General features: G+C 42.7%; 1 protein-coding gene across 1 annotated transcript in view; it reads left to right on the forward strand.

Annotated features, from left to right (window-relative positions):
- The window catches only part of RYR2 (ryanodine receptor 2), a 1,771,220-nt gene that overhangs the window by 1,346,928 nt on the left and 397,310 nt on the right, over positions 1–26,982 (forward strand). Inside the window, 3 exon segments of the mRNA XM_029593907.1 lie at positions 8,440–8,543; positions 17,514–17,565; positions 24,502–24,552. Coding sequence (XP_029449767.1) covers positions 8,440–8,543; positions 17,514–17,565; positions 24,502–24,552 — 207 coding nt within the window.

Consider the following 26,982-nt stretch of genomic DNA (forward strand, 5'->3'; position numbering starts at 1 on the left):
ATATTGCCAAAACAAGACCCAGGGGCTCCATAATGCAAACAACAATGGTGGTAGTGGACAGCCCTGCCTTGTACCTCTAAATAGAGAAAACGTCTGAGAAACTCTACCATTCACTCATATCTAGGCCTCAGAACTGGAGTAGATTTTGAACCCATTTTAGAAAATTTGCCCTAAAACCAAATTTGCGAAGAGTAAGAAATAGATACATTCATTCAATCCATCCTGTTGCATGCTTTCTCTTCATCCAGGGAAATTAATAAAGCCTCAGTCTCAGCTCCTTTCACATAATGTGGCAGGTCTAATGTATGTCTCACATTATCCACCCTTTGCCTCCATTTAATATAGCCAGTTTGTTTTCTGTGTACTAGCAAAGGAAAGAGACATTCTGACTGACTGGCCAGAACTTTAACGAAGATCTTATTGTCATAATTTAACAGAGAAATAGATCTTCAAAAACTAGATAAACCAGGATACTTCCCTAATTAGAGTACTGCAGAGAAGAGCAAGGGAGGGATCCTCCAACTAAACCATCATGATTTAAAGCTGCAGGTGTGGGAGACAGGGAGTCCAAAAATGTCCTATAGAATAATAAGGAAAAATCATTCTCACCAATCCTCAGAGCTCAAATAGTACTTTGAAACTCAAGTACCCGAAATCATGGGAAAAGCAAGATTATTCAGATAAGCATTGATCTAATCTTCCATGGCAACCAGTTCAGAAACATACAGAAAGGAATAATAATTCTTTAAAAGTCTCACAAATTTCCCCAGCATCACAGGGGATCCCACCTAAGACAGACTTGATAGAAGTAACAAAATTGGAAAAAGTAGAATTCTTCGATTTGTGGGCTTGTCTCTTTATTCCTTTATCATAAAATATCTATTTAACCCTGTGATCATCATCACTCACCACTGCTACACCCTGGCTCTTGGTGCAGGCTGGAGACTGCTACACTTTCCTCCTGTGGCAGAATGCAGTCAGTGTAACGTGATACTTTCCTCCCCCGTGGGCTCCCTTAAGTCCGCATGTTTCTTTTGAAGGGCCCACGTCGGGAACTTGGGCTGCCGGCACCTGCTGATAACATTACAAGGCTGGGTATATGGGCCCAGCCATGCTCAGAAGCTTTGCCTCAGCAATGGGTCTCCTGCATCGTGCAGTACATGTTACTCCTGTGTTCCTGTGTTTTCCTGGTTACCGATTCTTCAGCCTTGCCTTGTCCAGCCTTGCCTCGTCCAGCCTTGCCTTGTCTAGCCAGGCCTCTTCCAGCCTTGTCTTCACCTGTCCTGCCTCGGCCAGCCTCGTCTTCTCCAGTTTTGCTTTGTCCAGCCTGTCTCATCCAGTGTCTCCTGTGTGTCTTTGTGTATTCTCAGCCTGACTTCTGGATACTAACCTCTTGCTTTGACATGACCATGAGTGCCTGCCACTTGGATCTGACCACTTGCTTGGACCTGACCATGTTTGCTTCCTGCCTGCCTGACCCTAGGCCTGTTCCAGTACCTCCAGCTCGCTGCCTGTCCTGACCCCAGCATGCCCTTGTACTCTTGTTTTCTCTACTGCCCTAAGGACCCACCTAAGTACTGCCGGCCACCAGAAACCAAGGGCTTAAACTGTGGGGGAGGTGGCTGGTGTAGGTGAAGCCCCAGCCTGTCTCCACTATAGGGCACATATGCCTCCTTTTGGCCTAGACTCATAGGTTTATCTATGAGCCTGCGTCAACTACGCCACAACATAAATAGCTCACTCCCATGCCAGTCATTACAGTGTGCTGAGGCCATGAGCTCGGCAGACTCAGCCCAGACCTCTGCCATTGTTGGACTAGCTAACCAGCTAAAACAGTGACAAGATCAATTGAACACAATGGTGGCTTATCTTCAGGTTATGGGTGACTGTGCAGCATCTCCAGTTCTGGCTCTAGCACCTCTGGTACAGCCTGCTACTTCCATACTTCATCTGCTTTCGCTTCAAGGTATGATAGTGATCCCAACAAATGTAGAGGCTTCCTGAATCAATGCCGGTTGCAAGTTGAACTACAGGCACATCTCTTCCCGTTTGATTACATCAAGACGACCTACATCTTGTCCTTTTTGGCGGCTTCATCCTAGCATGGGCCTTGCCATTCTGGGAGAGAGATAACACATATCTAGGGGATATGAACAACTTTCTGAGAGAATGTCCATGATTTTTGATCAGCCCGGTCGCACATCGTCCATGGCTATGGAGTTTCTTCAGATCAGGCAAAGCTCCCACTCTGTTGGTGAATACATGGTTCATTTTCGTATGCTGACATCTGAACTACAATAAGGGGGTTATAGCTTTATAGTCATCTTCAGGCAAAGATTGTCAGAATGTATTAAAGATGAGCTGGCTGGCCAGGATCTACCTCACATGTTGGAGGGGGCTAATCAGTTTCGCAATATGCCTGGACCTTAGATTTCAATAACAAGCTCAGGATACAGCCCTATCTCAGGGCCTCATTCATTTTGCTCCTAGTTTCCTGCATTCAGTGACATCCAGGTCACCTCCTGAGTTGGCATCAATACCAGAAGAGTTTATGCAAATAGATCGCCTCAAATTATCTGCTGAGGAAAAGCAGATATGCTGACGCCTCAATTTGCACTTATATTGCGCAGCAATGGGGCACTTCGCTAATCGCAGCCTGGCCAAGCCGGGAAACTCCAAGACCTGGGTCTAGTGGGAGAGGCCACTCTAGGTTGATCATGTACCTCTCCACAAATTGTAGTACCTGTAAGTTTCTCAGTCGGGGACACCCATATAGATACTCAAGCCTTTCTTGGTACCGGTGCGGAGGCAGCTTCATCCATGAGTCCTTGGTGTGTCACTATGGGATTCTGACTGTTCCGTTGGACACTGCTCTCACAATCTTGTCCATTCATGGGGAACCTCTGCTTGGACATGTCACCAGTGTTATCTTTCTACTCAATATGGAGACCGCCTCCTACAAGGAGAACAGATCCTGTGCTGTCCAGGGCGATCAATGCGCGTAACCCTTAAAAAAAGTCCCTTGCGTGCGCCGAGCCTATTTTGCATAGGCTCGGCGGCGCGTGCAAGCCCCGGGACGCGCGTAAGTCCCGGGGCTTTGCAAAGGGGGTGTGTCGGGTGGGCGGCGCGAATTGCAGGGCGGGAGGCGTGTCGAGGGCGTGATGCCGGCCCGGGGGTGTGGTCGAGGCCTCCGGACCAGCCCCCGGGTTGGGTGATGGCGCGCCAGCAGCCCGCTGGTGCGCGCAGATTTATGCCTGCCTCGGGCAGGCGTAAATCTGCCGACAAAGGTAGGGGGGGTTTAGATAAGCAGGGGAGATGGGTTAGGTAGGGGAAGGGAGGGGAAGGTGAGGGGAGGCAGAAGGAAAGTTCCCTCCGAGGCCGCTCTGATTTCGGAGCAGCCTTGGAGGGAACAGGCAGCGCGTGCCAGGCTCGGCGCACGCAGGTTGCACAAATGTGCACCCCCTTGCGCGCGCCAACCCTGGATTTTATAAGATACGCGCAGCTACGCGCGTATCTTATAAAATCCACCGTACTTTTGTTTGCGCGTGCATAAGTTTATAAAATCTACCCACACTGTCTAATTGGATAGCAAATTGCATCACTTTATTACATCCAGGCAGATCTGACTCTAGATGAGCATGTCAAGGCTCACAGTGTTAGAAACATGGCATGTCCAAGGCTCACTTAGGATCGACTTCCATGGAAGAGATCTGCAAAGCTGTGACATAGAGTTCATCCACATATTCACATCTCATTACTGTTTGGATATAGATTTAGGATGTGGCACTACGTTTGGTCTTCTGTCATGCTTGGTTTATTTGGGGTTTAGATTCCAACTCTCCACCCCACCACCACCACCAGGGCTCATTTATATTAAAGTTGCAAAAGGTCCTGTTGCCAACGAAAAACATTTTGTATTCCTGTTGGCATTATTGTGTTTTCCCCTTTTTTATTTCAAAATAACCTGTAGCTAGCAATTCCCATGTATCTGAATTCTTGTAACCTGCTTGTCTTCAAAGAAAGCAAAGTTGCTTATCTGTAATAAATGTTCTTCGAGGACAGTGGGATGCATAGTCCTCATAATTACATGCACCTCCACTAGGAGTTGTTTTCTCCAGCTTTATACCAAACTGAGAGGAGCCCTGTGTGTTCACCATTGTGGGAATTCCAGCACATGCTCAGTAGGGCAATTTTAAAAGTGTAAATCTTGAGTAAATTTCCACCCTGGACTCTGATAGCTGACGTCACCCCACGTGTAGGGATTATACATTCTGCTGTCCTTGGAGAATACCTGTTACAGGTAAGAAACTTTGCCGTACTTCCTGACAGAACAATAAAGGATTGAGCACTTGTTATTTAGAGGATAATTTTATAAAAACCTGGGTATGTGTTGCCAAAGCACATGTTACATCAGTTTTCAAAGCAAACGTATATCCACAAGTTTATTTGGAAAAGTAGCCTTAACAATGCTCACCCACTAACCCACGCAAAGTTACACCGGCTCTTTATAGGACAGAACTTCTGCAGATTAATTTATCTGTATCCTTTTTAAAATCAAAAGTATGTGTGTAAATCCCAACTCTGTCGCAATTCTGCATCTGAGAATGCTTTTCTTTTGTGCCTGTAAAATATAGTATATATCAAAAATGTAAAACCACATGCGAAAAATGCCGATAATTATATGTCAAACAGAGAACCCAGGGTTCACATGTGGTTTTACATTTTTGATATATACTTATACCGCATGGTAACCAGTTCCATTATTGTAGTTTGTAAAATATAGTATGCACTAGAGATGTGAATCAGAACCGGAATCGGTTCCGATTCCGGTTAGATTCACATCGTGGATTTTTTTTCCTTCGGCCCCATCGTTTTTTTTTTATCGGTTGCGCCCGAGCTGATAAACAAAAAACCTACATCGACCCTTTAAAACCGCCCCCTTAGCTTCCCCCACCCTCCCGATCCCCCCCAAAACGTTTTAAAATTACCTTTTGGTCCATTGGTGGTCCCGGGAGCAATTTCCCACTCTCGGGCCGTCGGCTGCCACTAATAAAAATGGCGCCGACGGCCCTTTGCCCTTACCATGTGACAGGGTATCCAATCCATTAGCTGGCCCCTGTCACATCTTTAAAAATGGCGCCAGTCATCCAGTGCTCCTACCATGTGACAGGGGGCCGGCTAATGGCATGGATACCCTGTCACATGGTAAGGGCAAAGGGCCATCGGTGCCATTTTTATTAGTGGCAGCCGACGGCCCAAGAGTGGGAGATCGCTCCCGGGACCACCACTGGACCACCAGGTAATTTTAAAACGTTTTGGGGGGGATCGGGAGGGTGGGGAAAGCTAAGGGGGCAGTTTTAAAGGGTCGGGGTGGGTTTTGGGATTGTTTTATGGTGCCGTTTTTCCCGCCCTCCTCCCAAAACGATAAGACAACCCCACGAACAATTTTGTGGGGTTTTCCTATCAGTTTCAGGGAGCCCCCGATTTCTGACGACTTTGAAAATATCGTACAATATTTTCAATTGTCAGAAATACGATTCACATCCCTAGTATGCACAAAGCTGAGTTACACACAACCTCCATGCAATTTTATAACGAGCACATACATAGATTTGAACATTACTCCCTTAAAGAACGTTGAACTCGATTCATTAAGGCTATTTCCCCCACGCTGTGTTTATGGGGAAAAAAGCTTAATAAATCATGCCCATAATGTTTGAAATATAAGGGGGAAGTATTAGTAAGGAAAGCAAGAATTAACAGTATAATGAGAAAAATAAAAGTTATTTTTATGGCAAAGCTCTTGATGACATCGCTTCTTACCATTTTTAAGTGTCAGAAGGAGTTAATGGTTTGTCACTGGATTCCAGGATCAGAAGTTATATATTATTATCCCAGAACATGGTGAAATTTACCAAAGGACTGCCATATATTAATATCGCATCAAATTTTACAACAGAAAATTATATACATTTTTTCTTCTCAAAATAAACCAACCATTCCATTATGGGGATAATATTCAAAGGGTCTTCTGCAGGTAAAGTAGTGCTTTACCTGTAGAAATGTCCTTTAGAAAACTGTATGACAAATACATATATGAAATGATGTGTGTGTGCACTGTCTATACATACTTTAACATGCATAGGGGAAAGGCATTCCAGGGGCTGGAGTCTTGTCGGGGTAGGCACTTATGCAAGCTCTTTTTGATTTAAAAAAGTATGCACAGAAATTCTCCTAGCAAAACTACAAGCACCAAATGCTGGTATAACTGTGCTGGTGCATGTAGTTTTCCAGGGTAATTTTCACAGTGAACTTACCTGTTGCTTAAAATAGTCCCAAAATGTATGGAACCTGCTATAATATTACCCCATATATGTCTGTCCATGGGTCTTCATGGCATGAAATTCCAAACAAATACATTTTTTTCCACAGACTTCAAAGCCTTTTGAACTTCTAGGTCATAAATGCCAATAGCTTGGACACAGAGGGGTAGATATTCAAAAACAATTTAGATGGATAACTGAAAGAACTCCTGCGAAGCCATTACTATTCGGCCTACACTGGCTTCCAGTGAACATGCACTGTAAATTTAAATCTTTATTGCTTGCCTTTAAATCCTTAAGTGGCTCTTATGCTCCACTTCTGAAAGGGAAATTAAAATGGTATGAGGAATTTGCAATCAAAAAAAGGCCATTCTCTTGATTTACCGAGGAATAAAGCTTTTCGTAAGAAGTGATTGCAAAATAGCTTGTTTGCATCAGGAATCTCAGTTTGCTGGCTCAGTAAGAAACACCCCGGTTTCCCTCTTCTAGACAGATAACTTTCCTTCCCATTCAGTCTACAGGCAAAGCTCTTTTAAGTTTGAAATTATTTATTGCACAGATAATTTCCATTACTTACAATTGTTGCTTCCAAACATATATGCCCCAGGCAGAGATCTTTGTAGCTGGAGATAGGCAGGAAAAGGGAGAATGGAGTTTCTTGGGATTCAGGATGAGAAGACAACAGGGTTCTGAAACTGATTTAATCTTTAGAATTAAAGCGGTAAGAAATGTAAAAAGGTTAATTGTATCACAGAGGTTGCAGGCACCTCTAGCTTTCAGGTAGCATGGCTGAGACTGACTAACAGTCTTGGAGTGTGATTACAGGAAACATCCCCACAAGCTGGGGCTAGAGGGCGAGATCCAATAGTAGCAAGCCTAGGATCCATGTGACATGGGGGGAACATGAAGGGCAGCCCCTTGAGCCAATAAGGCACTTAAGAAGACTCATGCTAGATTGAGAGGGCATACAGACCCCTCCCAAGTAAGAGAAAACAAAGGATGAAGGGAACTTCTCTTAAGGGCAAGCTCCCTTAAAGGCAAGGCTCACAGGTTTTTATCGTGGGTTACAAAAAGGTGTTTCCATTAAGTACAGTATATACAGACACAAACATGTACCCACTGCTGGGGACAGAACACCCAGCTTTATGGAGTTCACTTCCACTTGGTCTAAAGGAAGAGAAGGATGGTTTAAAATTTCATAAAAATCTGAAAACATGGCTTATGATAGTGGCTTTTAATGATTAGAGTTTAATCATGATGCAATGATAAGATGCAGATTGGTAACTGGCCCTCTCTTTGAAGTTTTGATGTCATATAATTCAGCTCTTCTGGATTATCAGAGTTTTATAAAATTTATGTTTAATTGTTTTTTTGATTATGATGTTTTAATTTTGTTTATATTATTTGTGATTATTATTTTGATTGTTTTAAATTTGTTGTAAATCGCTTTGGAAGACTTGTCTAGAATGTGATTAATAAGTGATGTCAAATAAATAAATAATGGTTTAGCTATGATATTCAACAACTTATCTGTCTAAATTGTAGCTAGATAACTCTATATCTGGCTAGAATTTAGACTGATATGTCGGGGGTATTCCTGGAGTGGGCAGTAGACATTCTGGGGAGGAGCGGAGTTAGCCGGTTAGGTTCACCAGATAAGTCTGATATTTGGAGTTAGCCAGTGAACCTAACTGGCTAACTATGGCTGTGCTGCAGGCAGGTCTAAAGTTAGCAGGATATACCTATCCAGCTACATTTTAAGATTGCTGTGTATATTCAGTTGGATAGGTGATTCTGACTAACTTATCTAGCTGCTCAGTGGCTAAATATGGATCCCAGAATGATTTTTCAGTTGGGGTTGAGTAAGTAATGCTAACATAACACTTCTGCTACACAGATGCTTACAGTAAAGCTTTCTTTAGTTCATTTTTTTTTTCAATGTAATGTTTAATTTTTATTCGTATTGCAAAAAATAGAAACATTGTACAATAATACATTGTACAGCAGTACTTTGTTCTTTAGTTCATTTTAAACTTGCTACAATTGTAATCTTTCATAGCTGACAGCATGCTGTAGGATGCAGTGTACTACAAGCTTGATTGTTCTTTTGCCACAGAGACCAGGGCAGAGACCACCAGAGGAAGATGAAGGAACAAAGAGATTTGATCCACTCCATCAGCTTATTCTGCTCTTCAGTCGAACCGCATTAACAGAGAAGTGGTAAGGGCTAAAAACATAGAAATATAAAATGTAACAGTTCATAAGGGGCCAGATATTCAAAACACATTTAACGCTAGATAGCCGGATAATTAGGACGTATTTGGCTATGTAGCAGCTGCTGAATATCCAGTTATGTTCTGCGGCCACGACATAGCTGGATAAGTTGTGGGCGGGCAGTGGGTGGATTGGGGCGGTGCTGCTTAACCGGATAGGTTATCCTGCTAAGTAGTGATATTCACCCTTAGACAAATAAGAGAGACCAGCTCAAAAGCAGGTCTAAACTTACACAGATTTGACTTATCCACTAAGTAGCGCTTGCTACGAGGATATTCAGCAGCAGTGCTGTTGACTGTTCCATCTAAACTAGCTGGATATGTCTATACGGCTAACTTAGAAAAACAGTTAAGCTTTCAATATCTATCCTAAGGACTTTAAGATCCATCTAGTCTGCCCAGTTTACTTCCTGTTACTGTGCCATAGACTAGGGATGTGCTGTTGTTTGTAGTAAATAGTAAATGTCAATGACATTTCCTATTTCATTTCATTGCATTTTCAATGTACAATAAAACAAAAACAAATGAAATTTCATTCATGTTTTGTTTTGAAACTGCCACTGTCACCATCTGTAAAAAAACAAAAACAAAACTTTCCAGTCCGGGTCCATACTTCTATACACCAAACCTCTGAAAATAAAAGGCCCCTTCCCATTTCCTCCCCCCACCATCTCTTTTACCCCCTTCTTATAACATCGAATGGTCTTCCATGGGTAGGAGTAATCCTCAGTCACTTTTGCTCCACAGATAGGGGATTTCAAAATTGCTGCTAGTCAACCAAAGGCCAGTACCATTATATTGTAGATTAGAATCTGTCATATAACATAATGGTACTATCCTCAGATTGACAGGCATTCATCTTGAAATCCTTGAGCTGCGGGTCAGGAGCGACTGGGGATCACTACTGCCCGTGGAAGACCACCTTTTGAGGTGAAATGGAAGGGACTGGAAGGGGCCTTTATTTTCATGGGTTTGTTGGATAGGAGGAGGGGACACATCGTTTAGTTTTGTTTTTCTATTTTATTTTTTTTTTGCATATTATTTCATTTTGATAAATGCAACAAAATAAAAAAAATAGCAAACAAAACAAAAACATTTCCAATGCACACTCCTACTATAGACTCTGGTTGACCTCTGGCTTTCCTTTCACTTCTTTGTGACTAAAGATCCTCATTGCTTATCCCATGCTGTTTTTGTCTTAAGCTCTTCCATTGGGAGGTTGTTCCATGCTTCAACTGCCCTTTCTTTTATTATTGAATAAGTAAATATAACTACCCTTTCTGTGTAGACATATTTCTAACTACACTGCTGAGTCTATCCTCTGTGAGCCTCATATTGTGACCTTATGTTCTTAAATGATGTTTCTAGGCTATGTAGTAGATCAAGGATTCACTTCCCATGCCCAGATTTGACACCCTCAGCTGGCTTGGGCTGTGGGTGCTACAGAGACAGTGTTCACTGCCCCTGGGAAGAAAGGAATCTCAGCCATTGCTAAATGATGACACCTACTGGCTTGAACGTGGGTGCATACATACCAGGTTCTGGAGAGAATCATGGTCTGTGGCTCCTGGCCAAGGACCATCACTGTGATGGATGGGCTAGGGATGGTTATAAAAATAGGGACAATACCCACCGTATGTGCAATTAAGAGCTCATGGCACTGTAAACCAACAGAGGCCAATTCCCTATTGACCTAGAAGTGTGAAGAAGCAAGAGGAAACTGCTGAGTAAAAAGTACAATAAAACAATGTCTTTTTCATTTAAAAATGTTTACTACTTCTGCATTAATTTATACCTTTGAAGTATTTGAATGTGCCTATCATATTTCCCTTCTCTCTCCTCTCCTTTTTCAGCTCCTTACTTCTCATTTCATAGGGTGTTTGGTACAGACTGCACCAATTTTGTAGTCTTTCTTTGGACTGACTATGTGCTGTCTATATCTTTTCAATTTATGGCCTCCAGATTTGAACACAATACTGCAGATGAGGTCTCATCAATGCCTTAAACAGAGGCTTTCTTACCTTCTTTTTTCTACAGATTATATCTTTCTATATATATATATAGTCTGGCATCCCTCGGGCTCTGGTCATTGCCTTGTTATACTTTTTTGCAACCTTGAGATTATCAGATATATAAGAATATAAAACGGGCTGATCTGGGTCAGACCAATAGTTCATCAAGCCCAGCATCTGTCACAGAGTGGATCAGAGACATCTGATAGGGATGAGACATGGAGCTGGTCACAGTACCCACCCATGTTAATGTTGGGCTCTTCCAAAATATTCAGTTATGGCTGCACTCCTGATTTATATATTAACAGAAATCCATACAGCATTGGTTGAAGGTATGCAGGGCTGGTGCAAGGGAATTAGGCACCCTAGGCGAACCTTCTGCCTTGCACCTCCACACACCCCTCCCGGTCACACCACCCCACAGTCTCGGCCCCGACTCCTACCTCATTCTCAATTGTGCCCACTGAGTGTGTGGTTTTCTGGGCCGCGAGCACATTGGGCACTGCTTGTAGCCCGCCAAATCATAATTCTTCTTTGCCGCCGCTTGCGGCCCCATATGGCTCGCGCCCAGTGGCATACTAAGGGTCTCTGGTGCCTGGGGCTAATGCATTTGTGTGCCTCTCCAGCCCCCCAAATCCTTCTTGTACTATTGATTAAGGCCACAGAAAATCAGTGGCGTCTCTAGACAGAAGAATTTGAGAGGGGGGGGGGAGCCAAAATGATATTTCCTCACCACACCCACCTCCATAGCATGGCCCCCTGCTTTAAAATTGGCTATAAAAAAAGTCTTAATAAGAAAGACCAAAGGGTCTTCTGCGTAATTTTAAAAAGCTGGCCAGTTTCACACCTCTAGTAAAACTACTATTAAAATTATTTGATAGCTTTATTCATCTAAATCTATATGGCTATGAGAGTGAAGTCTGGAAAGTATATAGGAAGGAAAAGAATGTCAATAAAAATCCTGTATCTCCATTTCTGTAACATACTGTGCATCCATGGAAATTCACCCAACAATGGAGCTTGGGTGTTTCCCTGACAACTCATCAAACAAAAAAATATTTTCAAATTCTGGATTTACCTCATAGTAATAGCAACTCAAGCATCTTCCACTGCCATACACATTCGGCCGGATTTACGCGAGCAGGGCCCTTGCGCGCCGGTGCGCCTATTTTGCATAGGCCGCCGGCGCGCGCAGAGCCCCGGGACGCGCGTAAAAATTGAGTGAGGTTTCAGTAAATATCCTAGTTAAAATATTAGAACCAAGTGGCGATTTTTGTAAAGTAACAAGTTCATATACTTGGTTGGTAATCTCTGTTGTGGAATAGTATAAATATACATGGGCACCTTTTAATTAAATGTTTGCTTCAATAGGAATGCCTTTGCAGCTGCTTTATAATTTAATCTTTATTGATTTTTTAATTTCAAAACAAAGAAATATTTCAACGTTACACGTATTCCACCCAGATCACAATAAAGAAAAGAAAATAAACATTTTCTATCTATTCACTCTGAAATAAAGTACAAAGAAATTATACATGTATATCTGGGGACATGTACATTGATCTATTATAATTTAAGAAATGTGGGGAGATCAAGGGTGACTATAGCAGATATAATAAAGAGAATTACAATACAAATATTACTTGCAGAATATCTGTGAGTCACCAAACATTTATCTTAATCCCAACGAACTTTAGGATTCTCACTAGGATTGCACAAGGGAATCAAGATGTTTACGTAATTGCTCCGGATCTGTAAAGATGTACTTTACATCTCCACGAGTTATTAGGCATCGACAAGGAAAGCGCAATATAAATCGTTCTCCTCTCTCCACTGCTTACTTCCTTAACTTTAAGAATTTTTTCCGCTTAATTTGTGTCAACCTAGCTATGTCGGGGAAAATGCGTATTGGCTGACCAAAAAATTTTACATTTTGAAATTTGAAATACTGTTTTAATACATTATCTCTCTCAGTCCTTGAGGAAAATTAAACTATTAACGTTGCTCGTAGAGCAATGTCCATTTCAAATGATTTTTCCAAAAAGCTGGTAATATCCAAAGTATCTTCCTCTTGTAATTCTTGATTTTCTCTCTGTTTCGAGTCTCCACTTCCATGAACACGTAACACCTGATAGTAAGCAGTTGCTACCACTGGGATATTTTCCAACGGAATTTTTAGAATATTCACAAAATAACTCTTCAACAATTCCAGAGGTGACTGTAGCTTTGTTTTGGGAAAATTCAAAAATCGCAAATTTGCTCTCTTAGATATATTTTCCTGAAATTCCAATTTATTCTGAGTCATTTTTTCTGATCTTATAAGATTTCCTTGTATTTTCTCTATTTCTTTCACTTTATCTTCCAGTATTGTTACTTTTTGTCCAGCCAAATTCACCTTTTCTTCCACTTGGATGGTTTTATTCATAGCTTCTCTCACGGTTAATGTCAATGTGTTTATAGATTTTTGCATTACAATCAAGATGTTTTTTATTTCCTCCAACGAAGGAGCTAGAACTGCAGTTGTGTTGAGAAGAGAAAAATTTCTCATTGCAACTCCTACCTCCAAAAGTCCTTCGCCACTCGACTTATGTTCTTCCAGGACCCTGCTGTTCTTCCGACTTATGTTCTTCCAGGCCCGCTTCCATTGGGCTCTCCGAGGAGGAATTTCCATCTCCTCTCGGGGTGCCGTCCTCTTTGTCGGTTGTTCTCCTTGGTGGGTCCGGTATCGCTGGATATCCCGGGCTTAGGGATGTTTCAAAAGTCTGGGGGCTGGGCTGCTGCTCCAGCACAGCTCCAGGGACTCCTACATCCGGGTCTAAGTTTGGCGTTTGCGCGAAAGCAGCTTCGATCCGCATCTGTCTCAAGGAATCTGGAGTTGAGGTAATTTCATGTACCCGAGCCTTCCTCTTAGTGTGAGGCATTTTCAGATTAACTTTCAACAAGAAACTCCAATTGAGGAAAAAATTTCTAAGAGTTAGGCGAGGAAATTATTTAGCGAGTCAGGAGCTGCGATCTGCACACCCTCACAGTTCGGCGGCCATCTTGATCTTCTCTTGCAGCTGCTTTAAATTTCATAGGACATTCTTCAAGTCTTATAGATGCAGGTAAAGAGTTCCATAAATTGAGGGCAGCCACAGAAAAGGCACAGTCTCTCGTAGATGCTAATCTAGCTAACTTTAGTGAGGGAACATTAAGAGAAGTGGAGGAGTAGTGGGTTTCAAACCAGGAGACCAGGGTTCAAGTTCCACTGTTGCTCCTTGTGACTTTGGGCAAGTCACTTAACCCTTCATTGCCTCAGGTACAAACTTAGGGGCCGATACAATACAGTGTGCTCACCCAACCACACTGTCCACCCCACTATTGGACGTGAGTTGTATAGGCACTAATTAATCCCCTTAAGCAGGTGTTAATAGCTGAGCACTCTTAAAACTAGTACAGAAGAGTGATATTAAGTAGGAAGAAAAACAAAACTAAATAAAGTTGAAAAAAAAACAAAACACCAGCAGTCAGGTGCAGGAAACGGACACTCAACTCACAAGTGTCTGTTTCCTGAACTGTGTGGCGTTTAGGAAAACCAATGTGGAATTTATTGGCATTGGTTTTCCTAACCGAAAGATGGCTGATGCCGATCAGGTTCTCGTTAGCAAGGAAGCACTAATGCCCTGACTGTTCAGCGCCCACTTTCTGCGCATATTGGGGCAGATTTTCAAAGGGGTACACGCGTAGGATACGCACGTACCCCCCCCGAAAACCTGCCCCAAGCTCCCCCTGCGCACGCCGAGCCTATGTTGCATAGGCGGCCGGCGTGCAAAGTCCCAAGACTTGCGTAAGTCTTGGGGCTTTCCTGGGGGGGGGGGGGGCATGTCACGGCCAGCGCGTCATTGGGACGTTCTGGGGGTGGGGCTGCGGGCGTGGTTCCAGCCTGGGGGCGTGGCCATGGCCTCTGGATCAGCCCCCGGACTGGAATATGGCGCGCCGGCAGCCGGCCCGGCGCACGCAAGTTACGCCTACCCAAGGCAGGCGTAACTTTTGAAATAAAGATGAGGGGGGAATTAGTTAGGGCCGGTGGTTGGGTTAGGGAGGGGAAGGTGGGGGGAGGCGGAAGGATAGTTCCCTCCGAGGCCACTCCGATTTCGGCAAACTGAGTATTATTTACAATTAAACTTGCAGAATCACAACACTATTGCAATGTTTAATAATCAAAAATTCAGTCTTGGCAGGATTCAAAGAGGGCCAAATTTTTAAACTTATTCGCGGGCGTAGATTTGTTTGCGCAACCCGCGCGCATGTTATAAAATCCGGGGTCAGCGCGCGCAAGTGGGGTGCACACTTGTGCACCTTGCATGCGCTGAGCCCAAGGGGAGCCCCGATGGCTTTCCCCCGTTCCCTCCAAGGCTGCTCTGAAATCGGAGCGGCCTTGGAGGGAACCTTTTTTGTGATTTCCCCCCCCCCCCCCACACACCTTCCCCTCCCTTTCCCTATTTAGCCCACCCCCCAGCCCTAACTAAATCCCCCCTACCTTTTATTTCCGAAGCACAGGCCGCTGTGCCAGAGGACTCGGGACAGCCCCCAAACCTCCGCCATGCCCCCGGACAGCCGCCACGCCCCCAGACCTGCCCCCTTCCCGCCCCTTTTTCGAAGGGGCGGGAAGGGGGCAGGTCTGGGGGCGTGGTGTAAGCCCCGGGCTTATGTCCCGGGGCAGGCGTAAGCCCCGGGACATACGCATGTCCTGGGGCTTACGCACGCTGCTGAGCCTATGCAAGATAGGCTCAGCACGTGCAGGGGCAGCTTTTCGGGGGTTACGCGCGTAACCCTTTGAAAATCTGCCCCAGAGTGTCTATTCTGCTGCAGCCAATGTTTAATCGCTGACAGACAAATTTCGATGTTACTCACAGTCTCGGACCAAGAAGAGCTTATCTTTATATAAAATTGTATGCGTCTGCATAAATTCTGTAGCCATCACATACGTTTGCAAGTATTTTACAAATAGGGGCCAGATAGATGTTAAAGAGTAAGGACAACAAAGCAGAGCCCTGTGGAACACCATTAGAATTGGCAAACTATGCAGAGAATTGTCAAGCTAATCAAATTTGTGAAAAATGATTAGATAAATAAGAAGTAAACCAAGCAAGCAGTGCACCAGAAACACCATGTTCTTTCAGACAAGATAAAAGTATGTTATGGACAATGGTGTCAAAAGCCGAAGAAATATCTAGCATGACTAGAACATATGAGTGACCGTTATCAAGGCCACATCTAATGTGGTCCAGAAGTGAAACAAGTAGAGTCTCAATATTAAGAGATTTTCTAAAACCAAATTGTAAAGAATCAAGAATCTGATGCTCTTCCACAAAGGTAGAAAGTTATTTCAACATAACATTTTCTAGGAACTTGGCAAGGAAAGATAGAGAAGTTCATTGGTAAGGAGACATCCTGTCCAGGCTTTTTTTTTTAGAAGTGGTCCAATGACGGCTTGTTTAAGACTAGGAGGGATGTGACCTTCAGTCAAGGAAATAATGATTTTACATAATGTAGGAGTGAGAAGCTCTCTAGAGCGTTTGAGTGTAGGCACACTACAAATGTTAAGAGCACAATAGGACGGATTAAGCCTGGAAATGATTTGTGTAATTTCCAAAGCAGTAATTAGATCGAACTCAGACTATATTGGCACATATGCATCTAATGGAGTGATACAAGGGAGCAGAGTAGACTGACATCTAACTACTAAATTGTCAATTATGGATTTCAGGAAATCTCTAAAATCATGGCATAACATAGAACCATCCGAGCTGCCTAAGGTTTGGTTAGATATATCAGGAAGATTCAAAAGTATTTTATTTATTCCAAGCAAAGCCTTTGGGTTAAAACCAATCTCTTGGATTAATTTAGAGAAATATTCCCTCTTGGGAAAGTCAATTAGATTTTTGTAGTCCAGCATCATAGCTGTGTACTGAGCCAATTTAGATTTAGAAGGATATTTACGCCAGGATTGCTTAGTGCGGCGTAATTGACCTCATTTATCTTTAATTTGGGGGGTGATCCATTGCCTATCCTAATAATGCTTTACAAAAGGAACAGATTTAATAGGGGCAATAGTGTCCAGTACTTCAGATAACATAGAATTTCAATTATTGACAGTGCTTTCAGAATCTGAAAATTGAAAATTTGGGAGAAGAACAGCAATTTTATCTGTGTGTGCAAAAGTTAAAATATGTGTATATTTTATACTTTTATAAAATATGGAATACGAGACTAGAGGCTACTTAATGTGCACATATGCTATATTTTAGGAGCCTAACATTTTGAAAATTCACCCCTTTATCTATTCTCTTGTGGTTTCCACTATGTTGCAGATCATTATATTATCTCTTCTCTACAAAAAAAGCAAACCTTTCCTACTAAGGTCTCTGCAATATCATTTCTAGTTGTCTGTAACATTCTCTACACTGTGTACAGAAAATAAAAATTAGAACTTCCTTAGATTAAATGCTGTCTTGCAGATAGATGTAACCTATGGCATTGAACGGTGCAGCCAGACTGATTTAACAATAGTAAGCAGACACTCCTAATTCTAAAACTAAATTTTCCCTTGTGGTTCTACCCCATTGCCATTTCTGATCTGATTTAGGATTAAAAAATGTACAAGAACATTTACAGCACTGTAGAGGCAAGCATAGGTGCCAGCTCTGTGGACGCAGTGGGTGCTTCAGCACCCCTAACATTGAGCAAATGCTTTCACTGTGACCAGGGAGGGGGTCATTTGTGTCGAGTTTAGAATCCTAATCATTTTGAAAAGTTGGCAGGCACTCGCACAGTCATGTTCTTGGAAGGTTGATTATCATTTTGGTGTTCACTCCATCAGATTAAAGCATTTAAGAATTCTTATTTTCTTTCCCTTCCCACAGCAAACTGGAAGAAGACTTTCTGTATATGGCATATGCTGACATAATGGCAAAGGTAACATTTCCACATCCCCCCCATCGCCTTTGGATTTGCGTTTCAAAAGTTCAGAGCAGTTAAAAGTGGAAAACGTTCGCCTTGTGGTAATTAGCTCTTAAAGCATTTTGGTTATTATCTCTATAATGAAATTCTGCTAACATCTTTTGTTACCAGTGCTTTTCAGCTTAGGCTCATAATCGTCTGTTCCTATGTTTGACAGTAGTTCAAATTGTCTGGTAGCATTTATCTTCTCCTTTCCCAGTAGAATTTTACATAACTCGGGAGAATCCTTTCTTAAGCTTTTGTTTTTCAAAGAATGCAGAGTTGGGTTTTTTTTTTCTAAACCTCTGGAATAGTTAAGATTCTTGAGTATCTGCTTTGTATTGATTGCCTTTTCTTATACTTTCTCCATTTATAGGCTCTACTTTTAACAAGGATGAGACTACTGCTATGTGCAAAATTGTAAATGTATAGCCTACCTGATCCTAACACAGGATTAGATTAATATCCTCTGTCTCTCATAATATAGCAGGACCTTCTGTTTATATAGTCCAGAATATATATATATATTTAAAAATGCCAAGCACTGTGAGGTCGGTATTCAGAACCTTCATGCATGCGGCTTTTTGAGTTGGGCAAATAAATGCCAAGTTTTTAAATGCTTACGTTTTCTGCACATAACTTTGTGTGCACACAAAAATTATCCAGATGAAAAGGGGCATTAATGGAGACTTTTCCAGGAGCAGGGATAAACCTTTCCAGTAGATGCACATATTGGGGTAAATTTTCAAAGGGTTACGCGTGTAATAGCGTAACCCTTTAAAACCTACCCCTGTGCGCGCCAAGCCTATTTTGCATAGGCTTGGCGGTGCGCGCAAGCCCCAGGACGCGCATATGTCCCGGGGCTTTGAGAAAGGGGCAGGGCGGCAATCCAGGGGTGGTTCTGAGTCCTCCGGCACAGCGGCTGTGCCAGGGTTTTTTTTTAATTTATTTATTGTTTTTTATATAGCGACATTTTTTATCTCAATTGAGATATCACACCAGTTTACATTCAGATACTGCAGGTATTTCCCTATCCCCAGTGGGCTTACAATCTAAGTTTTTGTACCTGAGGCAATGTATTTTATTTATTTATTTAACCGTTTTTTATACCGACCTTCATAGTAAATAACCATATCGGATCGGTTTACATTTAACAAAGGAAAAACTGGGGTAACAATTCTGGTAAACAAAAGATAACAAACGAAAGGAATAAGTCAAAGTTACAATCAACAAGGAATGGAAAACTTGGAGGCTTAAACAAGCTGGAAGATAGATAAAGGCAGAAGAATAATTATAGAGAGATACAACTGAGTAACGGGTTAAGGCTGAGTGCTTTAACCTGGAAATGCCAGTGTCCGTTGGGTAGGTAGGGTAAAGTGACTTGCCCAAGGTCACAAGGAGCGACAGCAGGACTTGAACCTTGGTCTCCTTGTTCATAGTCCACTGCTCTAACCACTAGGCTATTCCCGCCAGAGGTGTAACTCCTGTAATAAAGGTAGGGGGGATTTAGATAAGGCAGGGGGGTGGGTTAGATGGGGAAGGTGGGGGGGAGCGAAAGGAAAGTTCCCTCCATCGGGCCTCCCCTAGGGCTCGTTTTGCACAAGTGTGCACCCCCCTTGCGTGCGCTGACCCTGGATTTTATAACATGTGCGCGGCAGCGCGCACATGTTATAAAATTGGGTGTACATTTGTGCGCGCCGGGTAGCGTGCACAAATGTACCCCGCGCGCACAAATGTACCTCGCGCGCATAAGATTAAAAATCTGCCCCATTGAGCGCTTTCCGGCTAATGGTACGCACATAATTCTGGTCAAAGAAAAAGCTGTCCTCACTCTACCTGGATTAAGCTACACACATAACTCCCTCTGAATATATTCAGCGGCAGACTTGTGCATGTAAATCTTGCTGAGGTTCCAGGAAAAGTTATGGGGCAGATTTTTAAAAAGTACGCCCGCGCATACTTTTATTCGTGCGACCGGCGCAAACAAGAGCATGCCGGATTTTAATAGTTACGCACGTAGCTGCGCGTATCTTTTAAAATCCAGGGTCGGCGCGCGCAAGGCTGAGCCCAAGGCAGGCGTAACTCCTGAGCACTGGTGGGCTGCTGGCGCGCCATCACCCGACCCGGGGGCTTGTCCGGAGGCCTCAGCCACGCCCCAGAACACCCCCGGGCTGGCACCAAGCCCCCCCCCCCATGCCCCCCCGGAACGCCCCCGAACGTCGCTTCGCCCCTGACACGCCCCCCTAGCAAAGCCTCGGGACTTACGCACGTCCCGGGGTTTGTGCGCGCCGCCGAGCCTATTCAACATAGGCTTGGCGCGCGCAGGGGGAGCTTGGGGCAGGTTTTCAGGGGCTACGTGCGTATCCCTTTGAAAATCTGCCCCTATGTGAGTAACTTTGCTGGATATCTTTGCCACTCGCTAGCTTATTGAATTTTAACTTCTGTGGGTATATTTTCAGGATGGTGGAATCGCATTAGTTGTCAAAGATTGTGATTGTTCAAATCACAGTAATATGAATTAGAATAGTAAAGCTCCAGTGGATATTTATTCAAGCACAATGCTCACAAAACTCATTGTTCCAAATTATTCTTCTTCATATAGTTATGCACTCATTCAGTGAAACTAAGGTGGCCAGATAGCTTCCTGCCATAAGGGGCAGGATGAGACAGTCCTGGGCTTTCCATATCACATCTATGAACGTCTATGTCTGCTTTTAATAAGGAAATTGAAAAACAAGTCCATGAGGTAAAACAAAGGCTAGTTCAGCAAAGGCCTGTGCTATAGTGTGCTAGCAAGGCTGCTGCCTTAGATTTCCAAAATTGAACCTACTTTAGCTCCTTCATGTTTGTGGTGATGGGTAAAGGAACCTGTTTGGCCCATAGATTGTCACCATAGATCAAAAGCTTAGCCTTTTTTAACTCAGACCCCCACTGATATGAGGAAAACTAATTCTTCCCTAGATTGGCAATGCATTTTGTCATACTTGAGCTGTTAACCCATTAGTCCTTTAAAGAGAGACAAAAGTACAATCTATTTATACTTTTTCTAGTTTCTGCACCTCCAAGCTTCTTTCGTCTTTCGTATGCAACAATTCTAGTCAGATACACCCTAGCACCACTTTCACACTTTTTATCTCTTTAAATTATTGCTCTTCTCCCCTTCCTCTACCTCAGAGCTACTGGTGGGGTGGGAGGGGGGGGGGGTTCAATCACAGCTGAGTAGCATCTGAAAACTGCCATCTACAATCCTAATGGAGAACATCCTGCTCTGACTTCTGTCTACCTTAGGAAAGTGAATGCTGCTTCCACAGTATCTTACATCTGGTCCAAAGTGAAGGAGCTGTGCTCAGGAAGAAAACCTTACGTTTATATTATTCAAAAGTTTATAATCCAAGCACTTAAACCTGTCGCCCTGTTTAGGATCAGGAAGGCATTTTTGTACAGTTATAGATGCACATTGTTTACTTTTCTCCACTTTTCCCTAGATTACTATGTAGAAACAGATGTTAGAGTAAAGATGAACTTAATGGGCCCCTGATTTTACAATCTAACAAGCAGTACCATAGGTAGGCATTTCCGGTCCTCAAGTGCCACATGCTGGTCAGGTTTCCAGAGTATCCACACTAAAGGTGTATGAGATGTATTTGCATGCACTGCCTTCACTGTATGCAAATGCATCTCATGCATATTTATTGTGTATATCCTGAACAGCTGACTAACATGGGGCATTTGAAGACCAGAGCTGCCTACCCTTGAACTATGTGAAAGGCTTGAGCAGGCAAAACTCCCCTATTCTCATTTATATATAATCTCTCCCAGTCCTGTGTATAATGATACTCTGGTGACATAAGAGAGAGGTTTAACAGGATCCATTAATGTACAGATGAATATACAATTTGGATAGGTTATTAGGGGGCCCATGTAATACAGTTTAAAATGCACATTCAGACCATTTTGCATGCACTAAAATTATTGTGTTATGCAAAAGGTCTTAATATTCACGTTAAGATGCCTCTCCAACACATTAATGTGTAGAACTAAAATTAGTACTTTCCTATATGAAATGACGGAACATCATATGCAAATGAGGCTTAACTTGAGCCCAAGGGAAATAGTATGTAAGCAGCTTTCTCCTGTTGTTTATTATTGACCCAGTAAAAGCAAAAATTTAACATCTGCTGCAGACTAATTGTTACATTTTTACCAGACCCAGAAAGTCTTGAAATCTCCCATGCAAACGAGCCCAAAGTGAAAGGACCAGTTAGCAAGGAGGAATTATTTCCACCCAGGGCTAGTACAAGAGTATTTGGTGCCCTAGGCAAATCTTGTCATGCACCTCCCCAATCCCACTTACCTATTGGTGATAATTCCAGCACAGTGATCCCCCTCTGGGCTTCGTACTGGTGGGATTTTGCCACCACCAAAATGTTGACTCTAGAGGACTGTCTAGTTTGTCTAATGGAAATACCGGCCCTGTTTCTACTCCACTAGGCAGACACAAAGGGTTGACATGCTCCAGTCCTCTCCTCTCTGCAAACAAGCTGAAGGGGTTTGGTGGCTCTAACTGCAGCCCCTCCAGTACCCACATGATGATGGGGGATTGGCAGACTCAACATCAGATCCCCTGATCCTCACAACATGTGCAAAACCTGCAAATGGGGGCTTAGCGGTCTACTGTCAAATCCCCCTCTCCTGCCATCTTCTCAGAGGTTTAGCTGAGGGTTCAACAGCCTAAAAGATCCTCTCCCTTCTACTACTCCCCACCAGCAAATATCAAGAACCTGGTTGTGGACAGCTCTCATTCTGTGTCTCCTACCACACTCTCTGAGCAAAGACCAAGGGCCCAACGGTTGGCTGGATCCCCTCCTGCCCCATTTGTAGCCCCTTCTACACTTCCAAAACATTCCGATGGGGGAAGGAGAGAGCAAAACTCCCTCTTGCCTTAGTCCTGGGCACTGGAGGAGGTCTAGCTGGCTGTTTTGCCTTTGGTTTTAGCGAGGGTGGGGGGTGTATCAGGCCAGTCATTAGCTGAGCTCCGGAGGGAGTCTAGCAGGCCACCTGGCCCTTGGTCTTTGCTGGGAGAGTCAATCTGACCATTGGGCATTCGGTGCAGTTCATGGGGTCAATTGGGTTATCAGGCCCATCATCTTTGTTCACAGGGACTTGAGGAAATGAAATCCCCCCCCCCCTGCCCCCTGATACCTAGCCCTTTCATTTCAGGCTAGTATAGACAGGGGATTTGGGGCCACAGCTAACAAAGGCGTTTTTTGAGTTAACATCCACAGTAGTACTACAACCATGCTATTACCGTACCCTCGGCAGAATTTATTGCATAGCACATTATGGCTCATTTTAATGTACATGTATGATTTTAACCAAAATGCATAATAAAATTTGTTTTAGCGGGAATTTTATTGCATAAGCTTTATGAGGGCAATTTTCAGTCCCTTTGTGGAGCTCACAGGCAGGTGGGTACTTTGTACCCAGGGACCTGCAAGCTCATTTTCAAAGGGAAACTCCCTGCAGAGTTTCCTTTTGAAGTTTCCATGCCTGGCAGGGACTGTGGTAAAATAAGTAGCCGCAGAGTTTATATGTGTAAACTCCCCACCAGGAAGTACACGTGGGGAGTTAAAAATAAATTTCCAGTATGTGCTTTTCCAGGACAGCCCTTTTGCTGTCCCTTTCCACACACTGAGGAGAATCCCTTTGAAAAGTACCCTCACGTGTCTGGAATTTTAGAGGCCTTCATCATTAAATTGATAAACAGATATATAAATAAATTAAAAAATATAGACTTATGGGCATGTGCAGAATATGTGGATGACAGTTCACTTGCTCTGCACCTCAAGAGGGGAGATGAGCTTGAGAATCAACTTTTGTTGTTTATGATATGTTTATTTTCATGTGATTATTAAATATTCTTTCTTTGTTCTGTATTTTATAATGCTGCACTATGCTCTGAACATGGAAAAAAATGTAATTAGATAAAGTGTTATGTTGTTCAAAATGCAAAGCAAGACAATTATTTCAACAGCAGGAAAATTTGCAGTTTGCAGTGTACAGCATATATTTTGTTTTATGATCACAGTGTGAAAATTGGAAAATCCTGGAACATGAGACTATTTTTCTTTCAGTTAGGTAATATTAATTGAATGCTCATACAGTAAAAAGTAATTATGTTCCTTAACCACTGGTTATGGATGTAATGCAGAAAGATATGAGAGATGAAGAAAACAAAAAGACAGCGCAGCAGGAACATAACCTGGGTCATTTGCTACTGATGGACATTATTATTATTGTATAAGATGCATCATTGTGGTGCAATACATTTCATTTATCAAATATTGTGCCAAAGGATCTCTAATTGGTGTATTAATGTGGATGTGTAAAATCCTGGGCAAACTGTGATTTCTGATTACTTGCCCCAAGGGCCCCCCTCATATCCTACAATTTCTTTCCCCTTCCACCCTCCACCCCTAACATAGGCTGATAATGCCAATTCTCAGAACTCCATTTAGCTGTAATTTGAAAGATATGTATTTTGTATGTTTATTAGTGTCCTCAACTCTAAGATGATTGTAAGGGCAATTTTCAGTAAACCCACTCAGGGGGTGAAATATGTCCGCAGAACATTAGCCACTTCCTACTGTATTTCTGCAGATTGACCTACAGGGGAAAAACTGTGCATGTGTTTTGGAATAGCCAATATATGTTTGTCGTGTTTTATCCTAGCCTGAACAAATCTGCTTGAAAGCCCATTGCTTGAGCGGCTAGCGAAACTTTTCACCCCGGTGAATTTACCTGTGTGAAATGTCTCCTCTATGGGCTTTATAACTCAGAGCCTCAAGGTTGCGTTACGCATTTGCATGCTCCTCTCAAGTGTCATCTTGTCTTTCTTTTGCATGGCTTCAGAGCTGTCATGATGAAGAGGATGAAGATGGAGAGGAAGTAAAGAGCTTTGAAGTAAGACTGAAGCTCTTTTTATTTTGGTTCTCTGCCATGCACTGGGCAAGAATCATTCTTTACCTTCTAACCAAATGTTTCATTTTTTTTGTGTTTCACCGCTTCCTGCAGCTTGTTATGCTGATGGTTTACATGTCTGAAAGGCAGTCAGGGAATAAAAAGCTATTGGACTCATGTAAATAAAATAAAGGCAGAAGAAGTCATGTAGTCTAAAGGAGTGATATACTGTATATAATGTTGCAGAGAGAATGCACTTCTTGGTCTCTATTTCAGCTTCTGTAGCCTAGGATAATCTCACTAGCTGAAAGACCTCAGTCAAATAAGAGGACACTAAAACCAATTGAAATGGAATGCACTTAGCCATCTGGTACATGAATGCTATGTATCTATTTATTTTCAGCTGGACAGCACATTGTGATTTAACATATGGACTTTTAATTCAGTTTATTTACCTGTCCTTTTCCATTGCAGTTTCATATATATACAAAATAGCTACGTTTAGTTTAATTTTTCTTTTCCATTGGACTATGGCATACCCGTACTTGGAAATTCTCTGGGTTGTCAGGCCATCCCCTCCTGTTCCCTGCAGCTGCCTGGGAATGGGGAGAAACAGCAGCAGGCGAGAGGCTGGTTTCGGGACCAGAGGAATACCTCTTTTCTCCTTTCTTCTGTGATGTCCAGATGTGCCACTCCTGCCCACTCACTATTGTCCCACCAGCCACCATTTTCCAAACTGGCACTTGCTAACTGGCTGATCCCCATCACCCCTACATGCAAAGGCATCGCTCATGCCCCCGAAAGACTTTCCCCGCCCAGGATTCGGGGAAGCTTGGTGAGGAAGGGGGCTGGGACAAAAGAGGGCCATAGTTGGGATTTTTAATGTTTTGATGGGTGAGGGGGAGAAAGGGGTTTGTACTTGAGAGCAGGACTTGTAGAAACCCCGCCACATGTACACTTTTTTTACTTCATTAGGGACTTGAGTCTCGGGGGCCACTGCCCAACCATGAATTTTTCTTGGAGAGGCTTACGCAGACCATATGGCCCCTCCAGCAGTGCCATGCTCCCTCTGGGCTGGAGTAAAAAAATAACAACACGTCTTGAAGATGTAGATTTTTTTTTTTTTCAAAGACAGGCCAGTGAAGCCTTTTTCACATGCCCAGCTTCACAAAACCCCTTTCTAATAACCTTCTTTGTATGATTTTGCAAAGCATTAGCTCATTGGGAGGGACTTAAATAAACTTTTATGTGTAGCCGGCTTTACCTGGAAGTTTGTTCTTATGAAGATCACTTTTACCAAATGTTTTCACAAAAAGGGGCTCTCACAAAAGATTTCTTGCAAAATGACCATCCTTTCGCATTTTTGCATATTTCTGGATGCTGTGCAAAATATTTTGCACAGAAACCTCTTTTGCAAAAAATGTTTACACTTTAGAACATCAGCCTCATGCAATATATTTTCAAATCTGTGGGATAATTTTTCTGCGCAATATCATCTATTCACGTACGTGCTATTTTATAAACATCAAACATACATTCATATTTGTACTTATACGCAAAGATTTTCCAACTTACCCATAATTTTACACCTGCTAATTATTGTGAAAGTGATATTAAATGTTTAATTGTTAGCTGGGTGGGTGTTCTGTGTGAACTGGAAGGAGTTCAGGCTGAAGAATCAAGAAGTGTTGATCACCTGAAGAAGGACTGGATCAACTGGTGGCGTAATTAGTAAAACTGGTAATTTCAATCACACACATTTTAAAATATTCTGCTTTGCGCATGCAAATCCTGTTTTATACAAATAAGTCATGCTTTATTTTCACACATAAAATACATGTATATTTTTTAAAAAGGTAGGAAAAGAATTCATATTCACTGCATTGAAAAACTCGCTCTCTGCATTGAATGTACAGTATTTGTGTGTAAGCATACAAATGTGGGAATGCTGAGGGCTAAAGATATGCATCTTATCTGATATAAGCTGGTTATAAAAGAGGATCGTCAATCTGCGTGTGGCCATATGTGCGAATGCATATGCCGCCTTGCGCAATTGTTTGAAAATTATCCTTCCTGTGTGTTATTTTCCATAAAACCTTTGTCCCACAAAAAAACATAGGTGCAAAAAAAGGCTATGGGTACTGTGTATCCCTGGCAGTTTAGGTACAAAGTGCTGTAGACTTTGCACCTAAGCAGAGACTTTGAAAGTTGCCCCTTTTCACTTCCTTTCTGTGCTGTTATCTTTCTAATCACATAGCACAATATATAATTTTGAAAACTGATATGGTACTGTTGTGCAGAACCCATAGCTGTATGTAGTTGGTTCCACACAATTAGATTTGTCTTGATGCCTTACTGCATTCATTAAAAGATTTTCTTTTTGGAAATGAATCTACTTATTCACCGTCATTAAAACGTGTTCATTCTCCGTAC

Source organism: Rhinatrema bivittatum, chromosome 3 (assembly GCF_901001135.1).
Source record: "Rhinatrema bivittatum chromosome 3, aRhiBiv1.1, whole genome shotgun sequence".
NCBI lineage: Eukaryota > Metazoa > Chordata > Amphibia > Gymnophiona > Rhinatrematidae > Rhinatrema > Rhinatrema bivittatum.